The sequence below is a fragment of the Brienomyrus brachyistius genome, chromosome 16, assembly GCF_023856365.1.
Source record: "Brienomyrus brachyistius isolate T26 chromosome 16, BBRACH_0.4, whole genome shotgun sequence".
Taxonomy (NCBI): domain Eukaryota; kingdom Metazoa; phylum Chordata; class Actinopteri; order Osteoglossiformes; family Mormyridae; genus Brienomyrus; species Brienomyrus brachyistius.
In genome coordinates this window covers 8,211,501-8,232,200 of record NC_064548.1, presented here as the reverse complement: position 1 = coordinate 8,232,200, position 20,700 = coordinate 8,211,501, and the positions used below count along the sequence as shown (strand labels likewise).

The following is a 20,700-nucleotide window of genomic DNA, read 5'->3' as shown; positions in this document are numbered from 1 at the left end:
ATCCAAACTCATTTCAGAGGCAGGTTAAGTGTACTGATGTTTGCAAACTCAATCATTGTTCTGAGCTGCAGAAGTGCTTGGAATTGCCCTAACATTATGTATTATGTATTGTATAACATATATTAAGTTGAAATCTGTGTCAAGCATATAATGTAGTATGTTGCACATAGAGATTCAGTGTAAACACGTGGCATCCTAAACTATTATTACAGGGTAGAACTCGGACTACTAAAACGGGAAGACAATTTCTCTGTCTTTAAATCGTTCCACAAATTTGATAGCTAGAAACTTGTGATATACACACCATGTGGCGTGGTGTTCTGTGGAGTAAATCCAAATTTCTGACTTGCATATTTAGTTGTAATATATAAGATGCTAGATAATACGAAGTGATGTTTTAAGAAAATGCAGTGGTTAAGAAGTGAACAGAACTGTCTGCTTGTATGTAGCCTTGTGTATTTTCTCCAACACTTTACAGTACACGAAGCTTTTATGGTATGTCAGCGTGCCATAGAAAAGTATCACGGGAGAAGATGGATATGGATTTTCAGAACACCTAGTCAGAATGACCTTACACCTAACGCCGCGCCCGACACCGTTACATCCGATGTCAAAATAAATTTGCTAACGATAAGAGTAAAGTAATAAAGATGGTTCGTTGTATAATATAATGATAATATAATGACGCAATAAATAATTTGACAAACAAATAAATAGAGCGTCGATAATCCAAAGAAAATTTAGTACGTCTCTCCTCCTTACTTTTAATTACATGGTATTGAGCCCCTGATAGATTTTGTTTATCCATTTTGAAATATTCGTCTTCTGGTCTTTCACAATGTTTTCTTATTTCCCCCACACCGCGCTAACCTAACAGCGTCCTTGACACCCTTCCCATCCCCCAACATGGCGTAGCTGTTCAGTGCGGCATTGCAGGTAGAGACCGCGAAGAAGGTGACCGCTGCGCGCACGTGGAAGTTGTTAAAAAGCATCCCGACTCACAGGATTCATTATGTGTACTTTTACATTCTAATGACAAAGTCCCTAGTTTCTTCCATCATTACATACATAATTAATTAATTAATGTGGTTTTTAAATGTAGATGATTATGCTGCCTAACGACCGGCCGCGGCTGCAGAGACAGAGAAAATCGACAGGGGGAGCTGCGCAGCACGGGCCAAGACAGCACGGACCACGATCCCGACAGCGGGAGATGCGCTGCGCGTCACCGGGCGATGAGCCACGACTGTAAGAACCATCGTTCCCGATAGGGGGAGCTGCGCGGCAAGTCTCCAGGCGACTATCTGCGGCTGAAGAAACCGAGAAAACCGACAGGGGGAGCTGCGCTGAACGTCACAGGGAGACGGGCCACGACTGTAGGGACTACGATCCCCGACAGGGGGAGCTACGCTGGGCATCGCTGGGCGACTGTAGAGACCACGAAGACCGATAGAGGGAGCTGTGGTGCGCGTTGCCGAGCGAAAAACTACAGTTCCGACACCCACGTAACCGTTGTTAACCGCGCATTTTCATCTTACCTTGAAGCGGAAATCCGTCATTAACGAATTAGAATTAGAGTCGAATTAGACAGGTACAGTCGTAATGGTTAGGTTTTTATGGTTAAGCTTTAGCGGTAATCCGATTGCCCGTTGCTTTATGCTTCGTATGTTCATTTGTATGTACTAAGTGAAGCATTAGGTCAGGTTGTAGTAAAACGGCAGCCTCTGCTGCCGCCTGGTCTTGCGGGCCTTGAGACTGTAGCCATAATCTTGGAAAAATAATAGATAAACGCATACATATATTTGGTTTTATTTTGCAGAAAATATTCTTTAAGTACTCTTAATATTACCGTTCTTGTTTTACAGCGCAGAAGACATCCTGGGAAGCCTAGGGAACGATGACCTCAAGCAGTAACAAGTACATTTTGAACATTATAATTTAATCATAATTTATGTTTTAATTGAATATTTATGCAATGTGCATTTTTATGCCTCATGCATATTTCTTCCTCCCTCTGTAAGGTCAAAAACGACTATTTACCATATGTTTTACTGCCAAAAGTGTGGGACCAGCTGTCCCATTAATACAGAGAGGTGCCCGCACTGTAAGATAACTATTTTAAAGCCTCAAAAAACAATGTGCCAGTCAGGTATGTTATTTTTATACTTATATAATATTAATTACTCTGAAATAACATAAACATGAGTAAAACACAAAGACTAGATGCAAAATCAATATAAAATTGTACAATAACATTACAATCATTACAATGTATTAAATGTACCTTCTAAAACACTCTTTTTGTTATTTTTGTTTTTAAATAATGTAGCCTGTACGGGGGAGCTGGATGTCTTTAACGCCAACAGGCACACATTGGGTTCCCCTGGAGACTTCAGAAGAGAACAGGTCTATGAGGAACAGTTGGAGGACCATGTGAGTGACCTGCAGGATGGTTTCAAGTCAGCCTGCAGCAGCATTCACGTTGTAGAAGCTCCCACTTTGCAGCAAGGAGCACTAGGTTCTCACCAGATACCTCAGCAGAAAAACGAGAAGTTTCACATTAAGAGTACCTCAGTTTACAAAGACTTTGCTGTCCAGACGAACTTGTCCTTTGATTTGGAGCTGGCGGTGTGTGCTAAGAAGCACTGCAGCCTGTCTCGTGAGAAAACTGCAGAGGTGATTGGACTGGAGCTGGAGAGCCTTCCAGAATCTTGCCGTTCCAACAGCACAGAATTTGACTGCATATCCAAAGAGTGCATGAAAGGGAGCCAGTTAGTAATTCATGATTCCAAGTCTGAACAAGTAATGTCACTTGGTAGTGAGTTGTTGGATGTTGCAATGGTGGAGAATAGTTGTTTTTGTACTCCTGCGGGTGTTTCAGATCAAAGTGATCCTGCACTGTGTACAGAGAGTGATCTTTTGGATAGAGAAGATGATTGGAGTTGTCACCAAAGCAGCTTTGAGTATCACAGCGTACGTGCAGAGGATCCCACTCTTCAGGGATCGAGTGCTACAATGTTTCATCCATGCGGACTTATCAGAAAGGGTGATCATGAAGACAACATTCATACACTAATGCAATATCAAGACAAGTTACAGCAGTCAAGCGGCTCACATGAAGAGGAGAGTGATCTACGTAAGAAATGTAAAGAAAAAGCCAACCCATCTATATGTGAAGATTCTTTTCTGTCTGCACTGGGAGACGAGGGCAGCAGTGACTTCATTCCATGTGAGCGATGTCTGGCTTTGTGTGCGAGGGTCACAGAGAGGCAGTCAGGGGATGCTGGTCAGGATTTCACTGTCAGCTTCATGGTGAGCAGGTCCACCAGCACAGAACCCAAAGGTACACAGTGTGATGTTGCTCTCAATACAGACCCCTTCTTACTTGGCTCCAAACGAGACCAGGAGATCCAGAAGCTGCCAATCCCCACAGCTGAGAAGTTTGTAAACACTGATGTCTACATGAAAGATCTAGATTACATCACAGAGGTAATTAAATTCATTTGAAAAAAAAACTGAGGAAATTACTTGTACTCATTATGTAGTAACCACAAAGCTGATTTGTTTGTTTATTAATGTGAATAGAGAGCACTAGACCTCACTGGAAGGATGCTCTCTTAAAAGACCTGCAAGATCCTAACAGGTGTGCTGGAGAGACCAGTTGGCAGATCCCAGCTATTATGTAGCCTTGGCAGTGTATAATCAGCCGTTCAAAAAGGATTGTGCTTTAATAGGAGCTCAGTTGGGGGCTACATATATCTGATTGGGGGCTACGTATATCTGACTGGGGGCTCTGTATATCTGATTGGGGGCTACGTATATCTGCTTGGGGGCTACGTATATATGCTTGGGGGCTACGTATATATGCTTGGGGGCTACGTATATATGCTTGGGGGCTACGTATATATGCTTGGGGGCTACGTATATCTGATTGGGGGCTATGTATATCTGATTGGGGGCTATGTATATCTAATTGGGGGCTATGTATATTTGATTAAGGGCTACGTATATCTGATTGGGGGCTACGTATATCTGATTGGCGGCTACGGATTTTTGCGGCAGAATGTTATGTGCGCGTAGGAGGGCTCCTCTGTGGGAACAGGATAGAACTTTATGTTTGATTTAAATAACTTTTAAATAATACAAAGTGCAACTGTCTTTTTTGCAGGAATTTAAGAAATTAAGACTGGCGCAAGCAGAACTGAAGCAACTGAAAGAGAATTTAGCAAGGTGATCTGGATTTATTCAATATTGGTAAATTAGCAGTCATTTGGCAGCTTTGCTGTTCAGATCATTGAGTGACTCTTGGTGATTTACAGGCTCAGTGAGTCACCAGCCATGTCTAGGGTTATGGGTTAAAGCTCAGTTTTTATGAACATGTTTTCTTTTGTGTTTTTATGGAATCTCCCTGGGTAGTCCTATTTTCCTCCTCGGTCTAGATCATGTTTAGATGTAAAGTGCTGTGAGTTTGCGAGTGTCCTGTGAGTGTTTGACCCTGACTGAAGGGCATTTTCCAGATAGGTTAAGTGACTGAAAGATTTTCATTATGGAATCGTTTTATTTTCGTGTGGAACACAGCTGCCTCCAGCATGTAGCTGTGGAACCACTTATTATGGCTTCTGAATATTCTCCTCTCTTAAAGCCCTGCTTGGGGTGAACGTAGTCTGTGCTGTGGCGCTGCCCAGAGAGCACTGCATGCTGAGCTACGCCTCTTGGCTCTACAGCATGCAATGTGCCAGCAACACTGTTGGAGGCGCTATCGCACTTCGCCTGAAGGCAGCCGCCTCCTGCTGGGGTGAGGTTCAGCTTGTAGATGCAATGGGAATGTGTTGGTTTGCATACATTTAACTAAATCTGACTTGTAATGGATGTGAAATGTGTTACCCTTTTAGAAAAAGAGAAATCCCAAACAGCTTGATGCAAGTTCTCCAGAACCTAGAAAATGACTACCAAGAGATGAGGAGGAAGGTCCTGTCTGGCGTGCCTCTGGACCAGCTCCGCCCCCTGTCTGTGGACTGCCAGAGGATTGCCTCTAAGGGGTGCTACATCCCAGCAGAGGTGAGCGGTAGCTTCAGGCTCAGAAATCTGTTGCTACTTAATCTTCCTCTAATATCATATCACAACAAGTTTGAAACAGCCTTAAAAACCCTTAAGTGGAATATTAAAACATTTCCTATGCATCCATCCATCTTCTAATTGCTTGTCCTGTAGGTATCTCAGGCAGCATTACACCAGGGGAACAGCTTGGATAGACTGGACACAGACACACACACAGACACACACACAGAATCACTAGGTATGTTTAGAAATACCAGTTCACCTAATTGCATGTTTTTGGACTGAGGGATGAAACCATGGTAGAGGAATTCTCAGCAAAATTAGGAGAACATGAACACATCATGTGTTCCTTAATAGCCATTAAGGAACGATTCAGAACAAAATGAATGCTTCTCGACCAGTCAACCCTGTCTCTTCACCAAGAGAGACATTTCCTGGGTGTTTGTAGATACGTCATTTACGTTTGCTAACTTGTGAGCAAAGTGTCATTCCAAGTAAACACATATCCTGTGTCTTAAACCTCATTCATGGAGAGTGTATTATGATCCTCCTCTCTTCTTATGTCTTATTTTTCTAGATAGCCAAGATTGTGTTAGAAGACAGACAGGGGTATGGACACCTTGCACTCTTTGCTTTCTGTGATGTGAAGGTCACCTCCGCCTCAGTTTGATAGACTTGCTCTATTTCCTTACCAGCCTTCTGCACTGCACAATACCTGCTTAGGAATCCAGCCCTGTCTGACCTACCTAATGCAGTCCTTTGCTCTCTGCAGCAGCGTTCAGTCGCAGAATTCCCAGCTGACTGTACACGGTGACTCCTGCACAGGCAGAAGGGACACTCCGGCCCTCCAGGTATGACACATTATTCTCCTGCAGAAGAACACTCTGACAGTCTGATTGTTTTTGCTTGTTTTACATCTAGCAGCAAGATCCAAAGGAAAGGCCAGCGGAGATAAATACAGAGCCAGGTAATAACCAGTGTGAAGGGACGGCTGCATGCATTGGGCAGGGTGGGGTCACACATGGACCCCCTCTAGGTAAGAAGGTTTGCAACTGGATGTTGCTCATATGTAGCGTAAAAAGGAAGTCTTTGTCTAAGTAGCATATTATTCTGGCAATACTGAGTTGCAGTAGAGTATACAGCTTCTGCTGGGGATATTTATTCTCGAATGGGTCTGTAAGGTGGCTGGTTTTGTGCAGAGTCCAACACAAGTGAGGCTTGGTATGATGCAGAAGAGGACCTTGAAAGCATCAAGATGGAGGCTCATCAAAAAGTGGATGACGGTCATCTTAAGATCCCCGAAGAAGATACAATGGGTAAAATGCCAAAGTGGTATCTCTGACCACACTGTAAATGTGATTAAAGAGCTTTTAATTTGCCCCCGTATTCACTTCTAGGATGTTGTGATAAGAAGGAAACTGATGAAGATGTCCTCCTGTATGCCTCAGAACTCCCTTGTAATGTGACTGAGGTAATGTAGGGATGATGCATGTCCTTTTAGGTGCATGTAGGAGCCAGGAGTAACCCATCTAAGCTAAGAGGTAGCAGCATCACAGTGAATATTTCATATTCTCTGCAGGAGGAGGTAACAGTCTGGTTTAGAAAGTATCAGGTATCTAATGTCCAGATGGCACCGTTCAGGAGCAAACAGAGGTACAGTCGTTCTATAGGCTAACTATTCTACAGATGAGGTCTGCAACCTCTCATTTGTTAGAGGCCATCAAATGAATACAGATGAGAGCTAGGGACCCCCCCAGCACTAATGTGTTCGACAGGAATTGTGGGTTTAGTCTTTTTTTTAAAAGCATCATAAGCTTGCAGGGCTTAGAATTTTGAGCTTCCCATTAAGGCTGGGAAATTAATCGAATTTTAATTTCAGTTACGATTTTGGCTTCCAATGATTATCAAAACAAAATAATCGAGATAAAACGATTATTATGCCGCATTTCATTTCGCAGCGATGCTCCCGTCTGGTGTTATAAATCCACCGCACCCCTTTCCAGCCTGTTTTTATTTGTATCTTAGTTGAACTATATTTATATTTCAAGGAAATCCACTGTTAAAAAAGTAAGTTTTTATAGAATTCAATACATGCATTATATAGAGAGTTCTGTTAACTAATCGTAATTTCATTATTGACCAAAATAATTAATAATTTCCTATAATCAGGCAGCCCTACTTTCCATCTTCACCCTTTTGTTTTCAAAGTGAAAATTGCTCTCTAGGGCAGAACATGTATGTCTTGTACCTCAGAGCTCTGCAGACATAGGAAACGTCGAAGTTGCTATGCATCTGTCTTTAATTTTTTGGTTACTTTCTTTTTGAGTTCATGGAAACACTTTTCCTGATAAACAAGCAGTAGAATATCATCAGAGAAGTGGATGGCACCGTGCATGAGTATTAATCTGTTCTGGACCTTGCCTAGGGCGGCCATTGTGACAGTTGATTGTCTCAGGAGTGCCAACAGAGCGATCAAGGACCTGAATGGTCACACCATCCAGGGGTACACAATCAAGGTGGAGCACCTAGGCACAATGCTCTCAGCTGAATCAGTCCACAAGGGGCAGTTCTCCAAGTCACATTCCTGCCAGAATAACAAAGTGAGGTCTGTGTGTATTACACAGGCCTCAAAGCATAGAGTACCTATCACCAAGGTGGGTAAATCCCTTCTGTAACTGATCTTCAGTCTTGCCTGGATCATCTCCATATGTGTAATGAAAACAGAACGAGCTCCTTCCTTCTGATTGTATTCCATCTGTGCTTTAGATGAAACATTTGCATAACCTTTCAGGTTTGCAGACTTTCAGTAGACCTCTGGTGTACGGTTGGTGTAAAGTCTGGTGCAAATTGGTGTAAAAGCTGGAGCAATGGGTGACATAAAGGCTGACAGAAAGTCTAACATCTGCCCTAAAGGCTACTGCATGGGCTGGTGTGAGGATGATGTAAATGCTGCTGTATGGCTGCTGGATAGGCGGGTGTAACACTGGTGTAAAGGCTGGATAGGCTGGTGTAATGCTAGTGTAAAGGCTGCTGTACAGATGCTGTGTAGACTGGTGTTAGCATTGATGTAAATGCTGCTGTATGGCTGCTGGATAGGCAGGTGTAACTCTGGTGTAAAGGCTGCTGGATAGGCGGGTGTAACGCTGGTGTAAAGGCTGCTGGATAGGCTGGTGTAATGCTAGTGTAAAGACTGCTGGATAGGCTGGTGTAAAGTATGTCATTCACAGCATGTCCAATGTGGTCTGCAGAACCTGATGAATATCAAGGAATCAGTCACGTCTCCAGAAACACTCACGCATCAGCACCGCACCACCACGAGCAGCCTCGACACCATAATGGCCAAACTTTCGGAGCGACACCCTGAAGCGAGCCGGCAAAGAATCGTCAACAGCCTACTGGAGCTACAAGCGAATCACCAGGGCTTCCTCAGTGGCCTACCCTTAAAGGCTGTCGTGGAGATGACATCAGCTCTTCTAAGGCACCCTCCTCTGGCCATAAAAGAGAGGTTAATTTGCAGCACTCAGTTTGACTTAGAAGCTTGATTCATCAGTAACAACCATACCTTGTTCATATGTGTAGTGTGTTCTTGTGTTCAGTCTAACACATGCAGTATTTCCAGCATTCATATTGTTCTACTACTAATAACCTTTTTGCTATTCAGTAACAGACATATATTTTATTAAGAATAGACATTTCCTAGGGAGCATCTCTCTATTTCACTGTAGTCAAAAATATTTTTGTCCTTTCAGGTTCCAAAAAGAAGATGCCAATAAAATAAATGGAAATTAAAATACAAAGCATTTTAATGCTTATTGTATTTTGGTGTATCGTTAATTATAATATTGTTCTTAAATCCAGAGTTTAAATGTTTAGGATTAATCTTTTGCATTTATTTAATGTGATAAGTCACAACTGTTGATCTTTTTTGTTTTGTCACATTAAAATAAGGTATGGAAAACTGGATTAGCTTATATAGATGACAGGGTTTCTGGTTTTGTTAAGATACTGAAAATTTTGAATAAGAAAAATCTGTAAACGTTTTTCAATAAAAGGCTAAATCTATACACTGCAGGAAGTTCCTTTCAGTACAGAGTATAACAATGTGGACATTTCAGTACACATTAATGTGTATTATTACATTTTCATTTGTTTTTAATAACTGGTCATGGAGTCCACTGGGTAAGTTCCAATCACCTTGAATAGGATGTTAGTCCGTAATAGGAATTTAAAGTTATCAATGGATTGTATTAAGCTGACGTCATTGTTTGTGGTAGGCATAAATGAAAACGAGGCGGCGGCCATTTTACCGGGGTACGAATGACAACAGCAACAAGAAAACCCCGAATTTAAGTTTCTTTTGTATACCTTAGGATCGTACAAATCAAGGCAAAAAAAAGGGAGAACCGACTGGTAAACTTGACGTTCATCTGCGTCGCAGTCGCTGGTCCTGTTTGCATTTTTTGAGTGTATCTAAATAACAGTTCGGCACCCTACCTTGAGATGAAGCTGTGAATTCACGCATTATGACCATTTAAGAAACCGTTACGGCGCCTCATTGCACCTGCATTTACACTTTATGGTTAATTGTGTGGTAGATTACTTCCTTCAAATGATACGAAGAAATGCCTGTCCCATTCGCCTGAACATTCGCTTTTCATAGTCCTGAGCACACGCTGTACATTTAGTTTATATGAAACTTTTTTTAACATTGAAAAGAAATGCAGAACTTTATGCATCTGTGTGACGGACGTCTCCGACATTCCCTGGTAGAATGCCCGCTACGCACAAATCGTGACGTAATACGCGCGTAGCTAGATGACAGATATCTCACAAGATGTGCAGACAGTTATGCAAACCCATTGCATTGTACTCTGAATCATGACAATAAAAACTTTGAATCCTTGGAATAAATGTATTTGATCTTTTTCCTGGCAGCTATATCTTATACAGGGCCACTATACACAATAGTTTTTTCCCATTGCTAACAGTTTGGATCAGGAGTTGGTTATTGTAAAAGAAGTAACGTGCATGCAGGTGATATTTGTATAGACTTATCTACACCCTTCTGGCAGTGCTGCCATTGCAGTCAAGTTTCGCACACTATGAGGAGTAGAAGTTGCCAGACTTAACTGCAGTCACTTTATTCTCCACTCCTGCAGCCGCCGGCAGATCGCGCTCCACGTCACGTCAGCTGTAGACAGACACAAGCCCAAGTCGAACGCACCCAATAATATGCAGTAAAACCGGCAACAGGAAGTATTTTACATTTGTTTTCATTTTATTTCATTTAGTTTCCGAAGCAATATTTATAGTTCTTGCTTAGTTGCAGTTTTTATTTTATTTTCGTATGTTGTTTAAGTTTTTGTTACCAATAATAGCAATGCATTGTGTATTGTAAGTTGCCTAAAGCCCAGTCTTAGTAAAATTCTTATTTTTGTACCATCCATACCATTTTAAGAGCTGCTATGCCCAACAGCGCCACCCCAGGCTTGGCGTCAAATTGCGTAGTACGTCGGCGCTATAACTACGTTAAGGATCGCGCCCGTTAAACCGCACCTGTTGATTAGAGGGTCAGTGAAGCTGTGCAGATTCATTTGTACGACAGGTTATGGCAGTTTGTAACCTTCAGCATTTCGTTTTACATTGAGAAACATTGTAGCTATAAAGTTAACCAATATATATATAGTTGTGCGTAATATTGCGTGTGACTCTTTACTTTTCCAGAACATGTGGAATCCGTATTATAACATCCCTTTTCTGACCACATTGCCCCTTCATTTGGAGAATGGCGCCGAGATGTCCAGACATGCTGCTGGAGCTCTGCAGTGGCCCCCGTCCGTCCACGTGAATCAGACAGTGGCAGCGTGGAGAGGCTTTCCTGGTAAGAAACTCGTCTGGGGCCTGTATCACGAAGCCGGCTTTCTTGCTTAGCCGGATAACATGTCGGATTTAAGGAAGTATGGTAAATGTGAGTGAACGAAGATAAAGTCCGTTTAAACTGGGGTGTCATAAGTTATCTGGCTAAGCAAGAAGTCCTACATCCTGATACAGCCCCTGGTGAATTACCAATTTTTTACTTTTGGAAAGCTCTTTCTAAGACGGTTCCAGTGACGGTAGTGCCATAAAAATATATAAAAGATGTTTATTTTTTGTTGTAACATAGCTACAGTATGGCGACCTCATTGATGGCATACAGTGACTGTAGGGCTTATGTAATGTGCATATTTAACATGTCATTTATTGTAATTTAGCTTAGATTTCATATGGATGGTATTTCAGGTTGGCAGTCTTCTTTGCCAAGTTTTAAAATGTTAATAAAGGATGGATATATATATATATATATATATATATATATATATATATATATATATATATATATATATATATATATATATAATATAGAAAATAAACCTCTGCTATATTTCAGCTTTTCCCAAAGCAACCCAATCTTCTAATGAAGCCAAGGTGTTTCTCATCCACAGGTAACTCTGTTCATCTTTTACAAGCCTTTTCACCTGAGGTGTATTATGGACCTTAGCACCATTTTTTTATGATAGGATCTATTCTGTAATTATAGAGCAGTGATCTCCAGCCATTTTTACAGCGAAAGCTACTTTTATAAAGAAAATAATCTGGTGGGATATTGAGTCATGATGGTATATTTTCCAACCAGCTTGGGTCCACCCCAATTTGCTCTTTGTGAAGGTGACGGTACAGTAGCAATCGACAGAGAATGTTTTAGAGATCAACCTGTCAATGGCAATCGATCGGTTGCCAGCTGTTCTGTTAAAGCTTCTTTTATGGTGAGTGAGAGGTTTTGCTGCACTGTCCGATGCATCGACATCTTTTTCAGGTCTCTCTATGACTTGATAAAAGGTCCAATAATGTTGGAAATGACTGACCAGAAATTGCTGGACTGGTACTTGTGTCTTCCTGTCGAAGACCGACACCTCATAAAGGGTAACAGCCACAGATTTTCATCTGCTTAGTGTTTTGCACGTTAATTAACTTTGTCGGGTTTGTCTTTACATTGCCTGTCTATTCCAATGAACACAATCTCATTTTTTAACCAGCTAAACAAGTTTATCGAAATTGTCCAACTCACCATCGATTTATTCCGGCAGAGAACGGAGGTCTGCGCGTTTTTCTTCAGAAACACCCAGCGCTTGGTGTAACGGGAGAGGTGGTCTACGTGAAAGGTGAGTTTTGGACCCATTCGCATTTTTATACAGTAGCCATAATATGCATATTCCACATGGTAAGAATAACCTGTTTCTGCACCTTGCAGAGGAAATCAGAGGAGTGCACAGAGCAGAGGAAACTCCAGCCTTGACTGAGTACATATTCATCCACTTTTCCCCAAAGATGTTTAATTCTTTCAAACAATATAGCAAAAAGCTTTGTGGTTAAAAGGAAGCTGTGACTCTGTGGCTAGGGACCTGTGCCAGTAATCAGAAGGTTGCTGGTTCAAGTCCCGTGAGTACCCTGAGTGGTTTTACTCTGTTGGGCCCTTAACATGCCATTGCTTCATCCTGGGTATGACATTAGGGTTGCATCTACATCCAGCCCTATAAGGAGGTCCTCCAGCTTACAGAGGAAACCTGGGGTTGGTGGCAGGATTGGCACTCCAGCCGTCGGGGAAAAAACCTCACACTGGTTCATTTGAACTAGTGTGGTGCTGAAGTATCTCCCGCCACATGGCTGCACTCAGGTTCTCATCCCTGAGATGGTTTGTCATGTGGTGGATGCGGCAACACACTGTAATCAGTGCCTGCTCCTTACCTTTCCTCATTTGTGGTTTTATTTTGTGAATAAAGAAGACTGATAACGTGCAGTGGCCAGTGGCTGCCCTCATTTCACCGCCTCCGTTTCCTCCCGCTCCTTTAGATCTTCTCACTGCAGATCTTCTCAGTGCTGCTGGTGCTATTCACCAAGTACTTCCTCTGCTGCCAGGATGTGCGGACAGTGCTGCAAAGCCAGGGCCAGTCCTCAGGAGGCTTTTCTGTCAGGTGTGTCCTCCTCCCCGATCATTAATTCCGCAAAGACGTTTGAACGGAAAATGTGTGATTATGTCCATCTGTAAAAGCTGTTTAAAAGAGCCAATCTGTAAAATGTTTGAGAAGTACGGTTTCTCTCTTGTTTGAAATGCTGCAGATTGTCTGTAATTTTTGAGGACAGACGCTTCCCAGGTTATGAGGGTTACTTTCCGAAAGCTTTATCGTAAGGCGAAAATGCATTTTAATACAGTAAAACTAACCTAACAAACATCATAGCCTAGCCTAGCCTACGTTAAACGTGCTTAGAACACTTACATTAGCCTACAGTTAGGCAAAATCATTAAAACAAAGCCTGTTTTATAATAAAGTGTTAAGTCTCTCAAGTAATTAATGGAAAAATTGTACCCTTCACAACACGGTCCATTGTAAGCCTGGGAGTGTCTGTATCTGCAAATGGCATCTTTAAATATGACTCCTCTAACTTAAATGGATAACTAGTTCCCAATAAATTAACTTTTCAACACTGAAGTGAATGTATCAGTTACGCTCGATAATTATCAAACTTCCTCCTGCCCATGAACATTTCAGAAGTAACAAAGTTTAGTCCCAAATACATGATGTGCTATAATACTGAATTTCAACAATGACTGCTCACAAGCTTGGTATAAAGATGTATTGTCGTTTCCAACAGTGGAAAAGAAGGTGATCCTACTTCCGAACGCCTTTGAAAAGGAGCTCAATCTCCGCAGCTCGGATGAGAGCGCGATGAATCAGCAGGTCAGGACTCCCCTGTCTGCGGACTGTCTTGTAGCTCTGCAGGATAGCTGTCAGTAAACTTAAAGAGCTGTCACATTATAGAAACTCATCCAGTGCGATCAAAAGTTCGTAGGTCTCAGACTCTGGAGCCATCTGATCAGGTAAGCTTCTCCCATGTGTTGGAATCAAAGGGGAAATACCATTAGTAGAGGAGATTTCAATAACGATGACTTCTGCTGTACATTCATGCGGTATAGTGATATTCAGTTAACTATCCATCCATCCATTTTCCAAACCACGTATCCTTCTGGGATGCGTGGGGTCTGGGGCCTATCCCGGAAGCTATGCATACGAGGCAGGGAACAACTCAGGACGGGGGGCCAGCCCATCGCAGTATTCAGTTAACTGTCCTTAACCCAGATGTTTCTGGTTGGTTTACTGCTTCTGTTCTGATAAGTGTCTTTCTGATTTGTAGTGCAATTACAGTTCTACTAAGTGGATGGATATTGACCATCGAGGAACTGTCCGAAGTGGAAATGACCCAAAAAAGGAGTATCACAGTGTTATTAAAGAGCAGTCTTTTGCTCATGGTACCTCGGAGGTGTTCCAGTGGATCCCAGAGCAGGAAGGTCATGCTGAGCGCATGGAAGACCTGTTGCATCAGCAAGATCCTGATTTTAGTGCGGTGGGAGAGGCTGGTTTTGGTCAAAAATGTACAGAAGGAGCCAGTCAGTCTGCATATGAAGATTGTTTTCCATGGACTGCCCAGGACAAGGCAAGAAGCAGCAGGCCTGTAACATCCCAGAGGTTCCTGGCTGTGGATGGCAAGGTGGCAATGAACCAGTCAGAAGAAATTAATGGTGACCTCGGGGGCAATGTCATGTCGTCAAGTGACAGGCAGAGTACAAGAGTGAAGAAAATGTGCAGCCTGGAACGGCAGATTGTACAGTGCGATGCCGTCACCAGCACAGAACTCTCCACAATGGACCAGGATGCCCAGACGCTGTCAGTGTCTACAGCTGAGAAATCCACCATCACTGATGTCTATATGGCTGACCTGGACTATTTCAAACAGGTTACTCTTTTAATTCAGTATTCAGAGCATCACTAGTTTAATTGTTTATTACACGGGTCATGCATGGCAGTTTCTGTACTGCTGCCCAACCATATTATTCTTCTGCAAAGTTATGGACAGATTCTACATGGTGAGGCTGCCTTTTCACATCTTAGATCACACTGATGATTTCAGTCAGCTGGCTCGTGGTGGTTTGTATAACCCTGATCTCAGGCCAACGTATGGGCATCATGGTCAAAGCATTGATGGATTTTCCTCGTAGTTCCATGCCAGCGTCTACTATTATCACAATGAGAAGTATTTTTTTGATATCTATAGCAGTGTTTCTCCGTCCAGTCTTTGGGGACAATCAACATGCAAAAATGTGGACCATCTGGCAGGGAGCATGGAGAGAGCAAAAATGTGGACTGGCTGTGTGTTCCCAAGGACTGGGTTGGGCAACACTGCTATATAGTTCCTGTCAAGCATGTTCCAGGTGATGGTTCCCTTCTCTGAGTTACTGATACTACTTCTAGCTGTAGCCAGACCTTCAGAATGGTCAGACAGTTTTGCTTAAGGTCTGCAGCTGTGTGGTAGCACCTGCTTTATTATACAGTGTATTTATCATCTATTCAATTGCTAATTTGTTGGTTCTCTGCCTGCTTTTGTTGTCTCCTAATTGGTTTGATTAGGAATTCATCAGATTAAAGCTTGTGGAAGCAGAAGTGGGGTCACTGAAAGAGAAATTGAAAAGGTAAAGAGCTTTCTCACAATATTCTAGACCAGTTTCCCAATCCGGTCCTCAGGGACCATACCCAGTGTACATTTTTGCTCCCTCCCAGCTGCCGTGAACTTTCCGTGGCTGCCCGAGACCTGAATTGGGAAACACTGTTCTAGACATTTTTGAGTCTTCTTGAAAATGTTAGTCACGTTTGACTACTTTTTGTGTGTGAACCCACATTCAGTAGCTCGATGCATACGTGTTCTCTTCTGTCAGCTTTGAAGGGAAGGAGCGTAGTAGCCACCAGAGGGCAGTACAGGCCGAACTGAGCCTCCTTGCCCTGCAGCATGCGATGTGTCAGCAGTACTGCTGGGGGCGCTATTGCACTTCATTGGAAGGCAGCCGCTTTCTTCTGGGGTGAGGTTCGGCTTGCAAGTTTACTAGGAACGTGTCAATGTCTTTTACCTCCCCTGCTTTTGTTTTTCTGGATCTCCGTATCAGTATAAATGTCATCACCTTCTTAGAAAAAATATTATGCCGGAGAGCATGATTGAAGTTCTTCAGATCCTAGAGGACAACTACCAAGAGATGAGGAAGAACATCCTGTCTGGAGTGGCCCTGGACCAACTCCGCCCTTTGTCCGTGGACTGCCAGAAGATCGCCTCTGAGGGTTGCTATATCCCAGCAGAGGTGAGTTGTAGCGGCAGACTCGTCAGTGGAAACCAGCTGTGTCTGTCTGACCATCACAGACACGATGCCCATCTGTTAGATGTTGGCATAAATGAGGAACAAACAGGGGCCACAACAGTTTAAGAGAAAATAAGAAACTAAACAGGATCTGCTGGAGAACAGTGATGAATGTCATTTTAACGATGAAATTATTATCCACGTTCTGGAGTAAGTGTGAGTTGTTGAGTATGTGATGCTTATACCTGCTTGTATTTTGTCCTAGGAAATAAAGTCTGCTCCTCAAAACGAATCATGGTATGGATTTTTGCGTAGCTCTGCTTATTAAGGGAGATTGGCTATACTAGCAAATCCATACCTCCTATTCCTGACCACTTTGTTCTTAGCAGCTTCTGTGAAGAATCCATGTTGACTGAAAGCTCTGGGGGAGGAGGACAGGGACTTGAATGCAGGATCATCACTTCCCTGAAGGTAAGACATCCTCGCTTAGAGACAACACAGTCCAATGTGAGTGTCTTCTGTGCTCTCGCTCTCTGTCTAGCAGGAAGGACTAAATGAAAAAACCGAGGCATTTACCCATCAAGATAGTAGCCTATTTGGGAAGAATGGTGCTTTGCCGATTAGGACCATAGGTGCACCAGAACCAGGTAACAAGGTTTCCAAAATGATGTTGTGGGTGGATGCTGCAGTCATTCTTTAGATCAGTGTTTCCCAACCCAGTTCTCGGGGAACCACGGACAGTCCACGTTTTTGCTCCCTCTCAGCTCCCAGCCAGTCAAGAACACCAAATTCCCGGAACAGGTGTGCTGGGAGCTGAGAGGAAGCAAAAACATGGACCGTCCAGGGTTTCCCAGCACTGGGTTAGATCATATATTCTTTTCTGATGGACTTTATGTGGTATTTCTGTCTGATAGTCTTATGTGGTCGTCTTTGACTAGAATCTTTGTGTAAAGAATCTAGCACAAATAAATCCAGACAGGAGGGACAGAAGAGCCACAGCACAGCAGCTGAGAAGGATAGTGAGATCCAGGGGGAAGGTAACATGAGCAGAACATCACGCTGTCCTCAGCTGACGCACTATGCATGTCAACAGACGTATAATTTGGTCCCATATTCACTTCTAGGATTCTTTCATGAGCAGGAATTGGATCAGTACTTCCTGGGTGTCAAAGACCTCCCTAATGACTCAGCTGAGGTGATGTGGAAACAATACATTTCTAATGAAATACTGAAATGCAGAAGATTTTAAAACGCATGTAACCTGCAGGTGGCAGCATTACCCTGTGAATTTAATTTTTTCTAGAATAATGTTGACCAGTTTGGAAAATATCAGTCATCCGGTGTTAAAACGGCAATTTTCTTCAAGAATGTCAGGTATGGTTTAAAAATTATAATTAATAATGTTTCATTTATATAGCGCCTTTCCAGAGCTCAAGGTCACTTTACGCAATTTACAAACCAAACCAGTTGTGCAAAATGAGTTTAGATCGGTTGTACAGAGTGTGCGAGAACTGTGCTCCGTAGGGAAGCACTAAATAAAAACTAAACTGCAGCAGTAGATCACGCAGGTTCTGAGGTGTTGCGTTACCACAGTACAGAATTATTTTTAAACTGTATGCTCAGCTTTCAGGGGGCATAGGAAGCTGATACAACCGTAATCTGCAGGTGAAACTCTGTGAACTCAGGGCTCCAGACTCTCTTCCAGTGGTAGCACTGGTGCTACCAGCTTTTCCAGTTGGTCGCACCAGCACATCATTTGGTCGCACCCTTCTTTTTGATGCACCGTTAATCAATGTCCTTACATGTTCAAGAATAGTTGTCCTAATTTTCATAACCTGGTTTCTGTATTGATGAGACTGACAGTGATTCAAGACTTGATTTGCCCCCTTCAGTTAGTGAGTGTTAGGGGGCACAGATCCCTGCAAATATGACAATTTGTCAGTAATACTCATCATAAATAAAGGCACCCTTAACCACTACAGATAGTCTGCTAGTCTGAATCAGAACCTAAAAGTCCATTTATTCATTTCTAAATGGTAATTTGACACTCTGTGTGTCAAATTATTTCGTCGTTTTCATGACATTTGTATGTAATATACAAACCATCTGAATTATGCCCCTGTGTGTACAAAGCTACTGCTACATGCACTGGGAGCACTTCATTTTTGACTCTATTAAAAATGTAAAATTAACACTGAAAAGTTTAAAAGTTCCTGAGAGACACGAGACATTCCACAGTCACTTGGACAGCTATGCGAGTGAGGCAGGTTACCGAGACAGATGCACGCCGTACCCATGCCGAGATTTTTGGTATGCACGTACACAAACAAATATTACATATTAGTAATATCTATGTATTATATAATTTCATGCAACCCAAATCATTTTCAGTATTTGTTTTTGGCTTATGTTTCTGCGATCTTTCGGCAAGCTCCCAAAATATTCCTGTTTAATTGTTCACGGCCAACTCGTGAATGACCGAATCCTCGAATGTCAAAAGCATGAATGTGAAGGCGTTACTCTCTGAACATTAGCTTTAATAACCTCTCATCGTCACATGCCTCTGGACCTCTCTTTGGCTCTCCCTCTCCACCAGCCTCTTCCTCTTTCTTTTCATTCTGTTTTTTTTTTTTTTTTTTTTTTTTTTTTTTTTTAATAATCAGCTGTAGACTGCATCCTTTGCGACATTTTAACACCACAACTTCCGCATTTTATCATCAGTGCACGTATATGTATATACTCCCAGGTGCAAGTAAGATGAGAAACTGAACCAGGGAAGAAGGAAAAAAACTTTCAATCACAGTTCGTTAACACAGTACCTGTGCAGTAGCAAACCAACCTGACGATTTTCATACACTGGCACAGATGTGACCAAGTTTAATTTTAAACCCCCACTTTCAAAAAAAGGTTGCATATGCGACCATTTCGGTTGCAATCTAGAGCCTTGCAAAGAACGCCACAAATTTTAAAGTGAGTAGTGCCTGTCGTTTTCTTGGTAATTGCTTAATGAAATGTGTGCATATACCTTCTGTAAGGACGGCCACTGTATCAGTCCTGGCTCCCAGTGCTCCCGAAAGAGCAGTCGAAGACCTGAACGGTCATGTGGTTAAGGGGCAATCCATCGAGGGCAAGCAGATCCCAGATGGTACAGGGCTAGGCCCGCAGAAACAAGCATGCAGTGTGAAGTCCTGCAGATCTGTAGGCGACACACCTGCTGTTGTGGTTAAGGTGAGTACAGTGTGTGTGTGTGTGTGTACACAGGTGCCATTCATTTTGATCACGTTGAGAGCCCTTGGTCTATGGAGTGTCTTCAGGCATTGGTAGTCACCTTGACAAGCCTGCTGTGCTTCAGGGTCTTTCACCGCCTTTGGAGAAGCTTGTGAATGTCCTGGAATCACCCACATCATGCGGCGTCTTTGTGCCCAGACGTACTGTCGCGGACGGCTTTGGTGCCCTCATGGCACAGCTGTCATTGCGACACCCGGGACTGGCCCAGAGGAGCATCATGGATGCTCTCCTGGAGCTTCTGGCGGGACGCAGCGGCTTCCTCAGCGACCTGCCGCAGGAGACCATCGTGGAGATGACATCCACCCTGCTGAAACGTGCACCCTCAGAAGAGGTCAGTTTGCGAGTGTGAGTGCATCTGTAAAGGTAGATAAGTAAAATGTATATCTGGCAGTAACTAATAAGTTCAGTTCCTACTAACCTGACTTGCAGAGAGACTCAGTCAAACATTATTGATAATCTGTTGCCTGTATGCCATCATAACTGGGAAGTGCACCGATTTATACCATAGGGCATGAGCACAGGAGTCATTTCTGTTTTTAACTTGCTTCATCTTTTTTTGTGTAGAAATGAAGACCCTAAATGGAATGAACCAGCTCAAATGCTGTAAAGGTTGCGTTTAAAGAAAGCGGTAATTTACTTTGAACAGTCTGTTAACCAGTTATGCACATTTTTGTTATTTCCTTTGTTTTAGTAAACGGCAATTTGACTTTCTTTTGTTCTGTTGCTCAAAGCTAAGGATTTTTCCTTCCTGGAATTTGGGGCACTCAGTGTTCACATCAATGATTCTTTGTTTGACATTGTTCTTATAACCCCCAAAACTTTTGTTACATTTGGAATTACTGAAATAAACCACTAAGAACATTTTTCTGCATCTACAAATTTATTTTGTCCCTGTCAAACTGTATTGTACTGATGCCGTTTAAAAAGCATTGGCCTACAGCTGAAGATCTTCCGGAATCTGTCTGATCAGGTCAGTGGAAAAGAAGCATTTTAACTTGATTTAATTGATTGATGAATCTCAAAAAGTTATTCATGGGCATGGGGCTTAATAATAATAATAATAATAAATAATAATAATAATAATAATAATAATAATATTTGGTTGTCTACTACAAAATGGCTATGTAGCTTTTGTCTTG

General features: G+C 42.5%; 2 protein-coding genes across 21 annotated transcripts; both read left to right on the top strand.

The window, feature by feature from the left end:
* The first annotated feature begins 1,247 nt into the window (after positions 1-1,247).
* Positions 1,248-9,120, top strand: LOC125710110 (RNA-binding protein 44-like). Of its 11 annotated transcripts, XM_048979412.1 has the most exons (17): positions 1,455-1,591; positions 1,866-1,917; positions 2,022-2,149; positions 2,330-3,229; positions 3,374-3,489; positions 4,169-4,230; positions 4,643-4,795; positions 4,893-5,058; positions 5,636-5,667; positions 5,831-5,909; positions 5,980-6,094; positions 6,258-6,374; positions 6,456-6,529; positions 6,638-6,711; positions 7,484-7,712; positions 8,307-8,563; positions 8,808-9,120. In XM_048979412.1, exons 2-17 carry the CDS (start codon positions 1,898-1,900, stop codon positions 8,845-8,847), a joined length of 2,562 nt encoding a protein of 853 aa, XP_048835369.1. In that variant the 5' UTR covers positions 1,455-1,591; positions 1,866-1,897; the 3' UTR covers positions 8,848-9,120. The 11 variants fall into 11 exon arrangements, with proteins under 11 accessions (XP_048835364.1, XP_048835362.1, XP_048835369.1 ...); XM_048979407.1 differs by having other exon boundaries at positions 1,248-1,464; positions 1,871-1,917; positions 2,330-3,489; XM_048979405.1 differs by having other exon boundaries at positions 1,248-1,464; positions 2,330-3,489.
* Positions 9,121-9,321: 201 nt separating this feature from the next.
* Positions 9,322-20,422, top strand: LOC125710111 (RNA-binding protein 44-like). Of its 10 annotated transcripts, XM_048979418.1 has the most exons (22): positions 9,322-9,468; positions 10,218-10,314; positions 10,783-10,939; positions 11,486-11,540; positions 11,912-12,018; positions 12,183-12,257; positions 12,347-12,395; positions 12,946-13,067; positions 13,747-13,832; positions 14,287-14,886; positions 15,558-15,619; positions 15,863-16,003; positions 16,111-16,276; positions 16,539-16,570; positions 16,660-16,744; positions 16,815-16,920; positions 17,212-17,310; positions 17,398-17,468; positions 17,577-17,647; positions 19,309-19,501; positions 19,626-19,906; positions 20,126-20,422. In XM_048979418.1, the coding sequence occupies exons 3-22, from the start codon at positions 10,786-10,788 to the stop codon at positions 20,166-20,168; spliced, it is 2,598 nt and encodes an 865-aa protein (XP_048835375.1). In that variant the 5' UTR covers positions 9,322-9,468; positions 10,218-10,314; positions 10,783-10,785; the 3' UTR covers positions 20,169-20,422. The 10 variants fall into 10 exon arrangements, with proteins under 10 accessions (XP_048835375.1, XP_048835374.1, XP_048835380.1 ...); XM_048979417.1 differs by lacking the exons at positions 9,322-9,468; positions 10,218-10,314 and adding an exon at positions 10,535-10,628; XM_048979423.1 differs by lacking the exons at positions 9,322-9,468; positions 10,218-10,314 and adding an exon at positions 10,565-10,663 and having other exon boundaries at positions 16,663-16,744; positions 16,818-16,920.
* The last annotated feature ends 278 nt before the right edge of the window (positions 20,423-20,700 follow it).

What these genes read in the sequence shown, in the direction of transcription:
- LOC125710110 (XM_048979407.1), top strand. Translation starts at nt 1,898, where the DNA reads ATGACCTCAAGCAGTAACAA. An exon ending in ATCTAGATTACATCACAGAG is followed by an intron (nt 3,490 to 4,168) that starts GTAATTAAATTC and finishes TCTTTTTTGCAG; the next exon opens with GAATTTAAGAAATTAAGACT. An exon ending in CCCCGAAGAAGATACAATGG is followed by an intron (nt 6,375 to 6,455) that starts GTAAAATGCCAA and finishes ATTCACTTCTAG; the next exon opens with GATGTTGTGATAAGAAGGAA.
- LOC125710111 (XM_048979418.1), top strand. Translation starts at nt 10,786, where the DNA reads ATGTGGAATCCGTATTATAACATCCCTTTTCTGACCACATTGCCCCTT. An exon ending in AAGGTGTTTCTCATCCACAG is followed by an intron (nt 11,541 to 11,911) that starts GTAACTCTGTTC and finishes CATCTTTTTCAG; the next exon opens with GTCTCTCTATGACTTGATAA. An exon ending in TCCCTAATGACTCAGCTGAG is followed by an intron (nt 17,469 to 17,576) that starts GTGATGTGGAAA and finishes AATTTTTTCTAG; the next exon opens with AATAATGTTGACCAGTTTGG.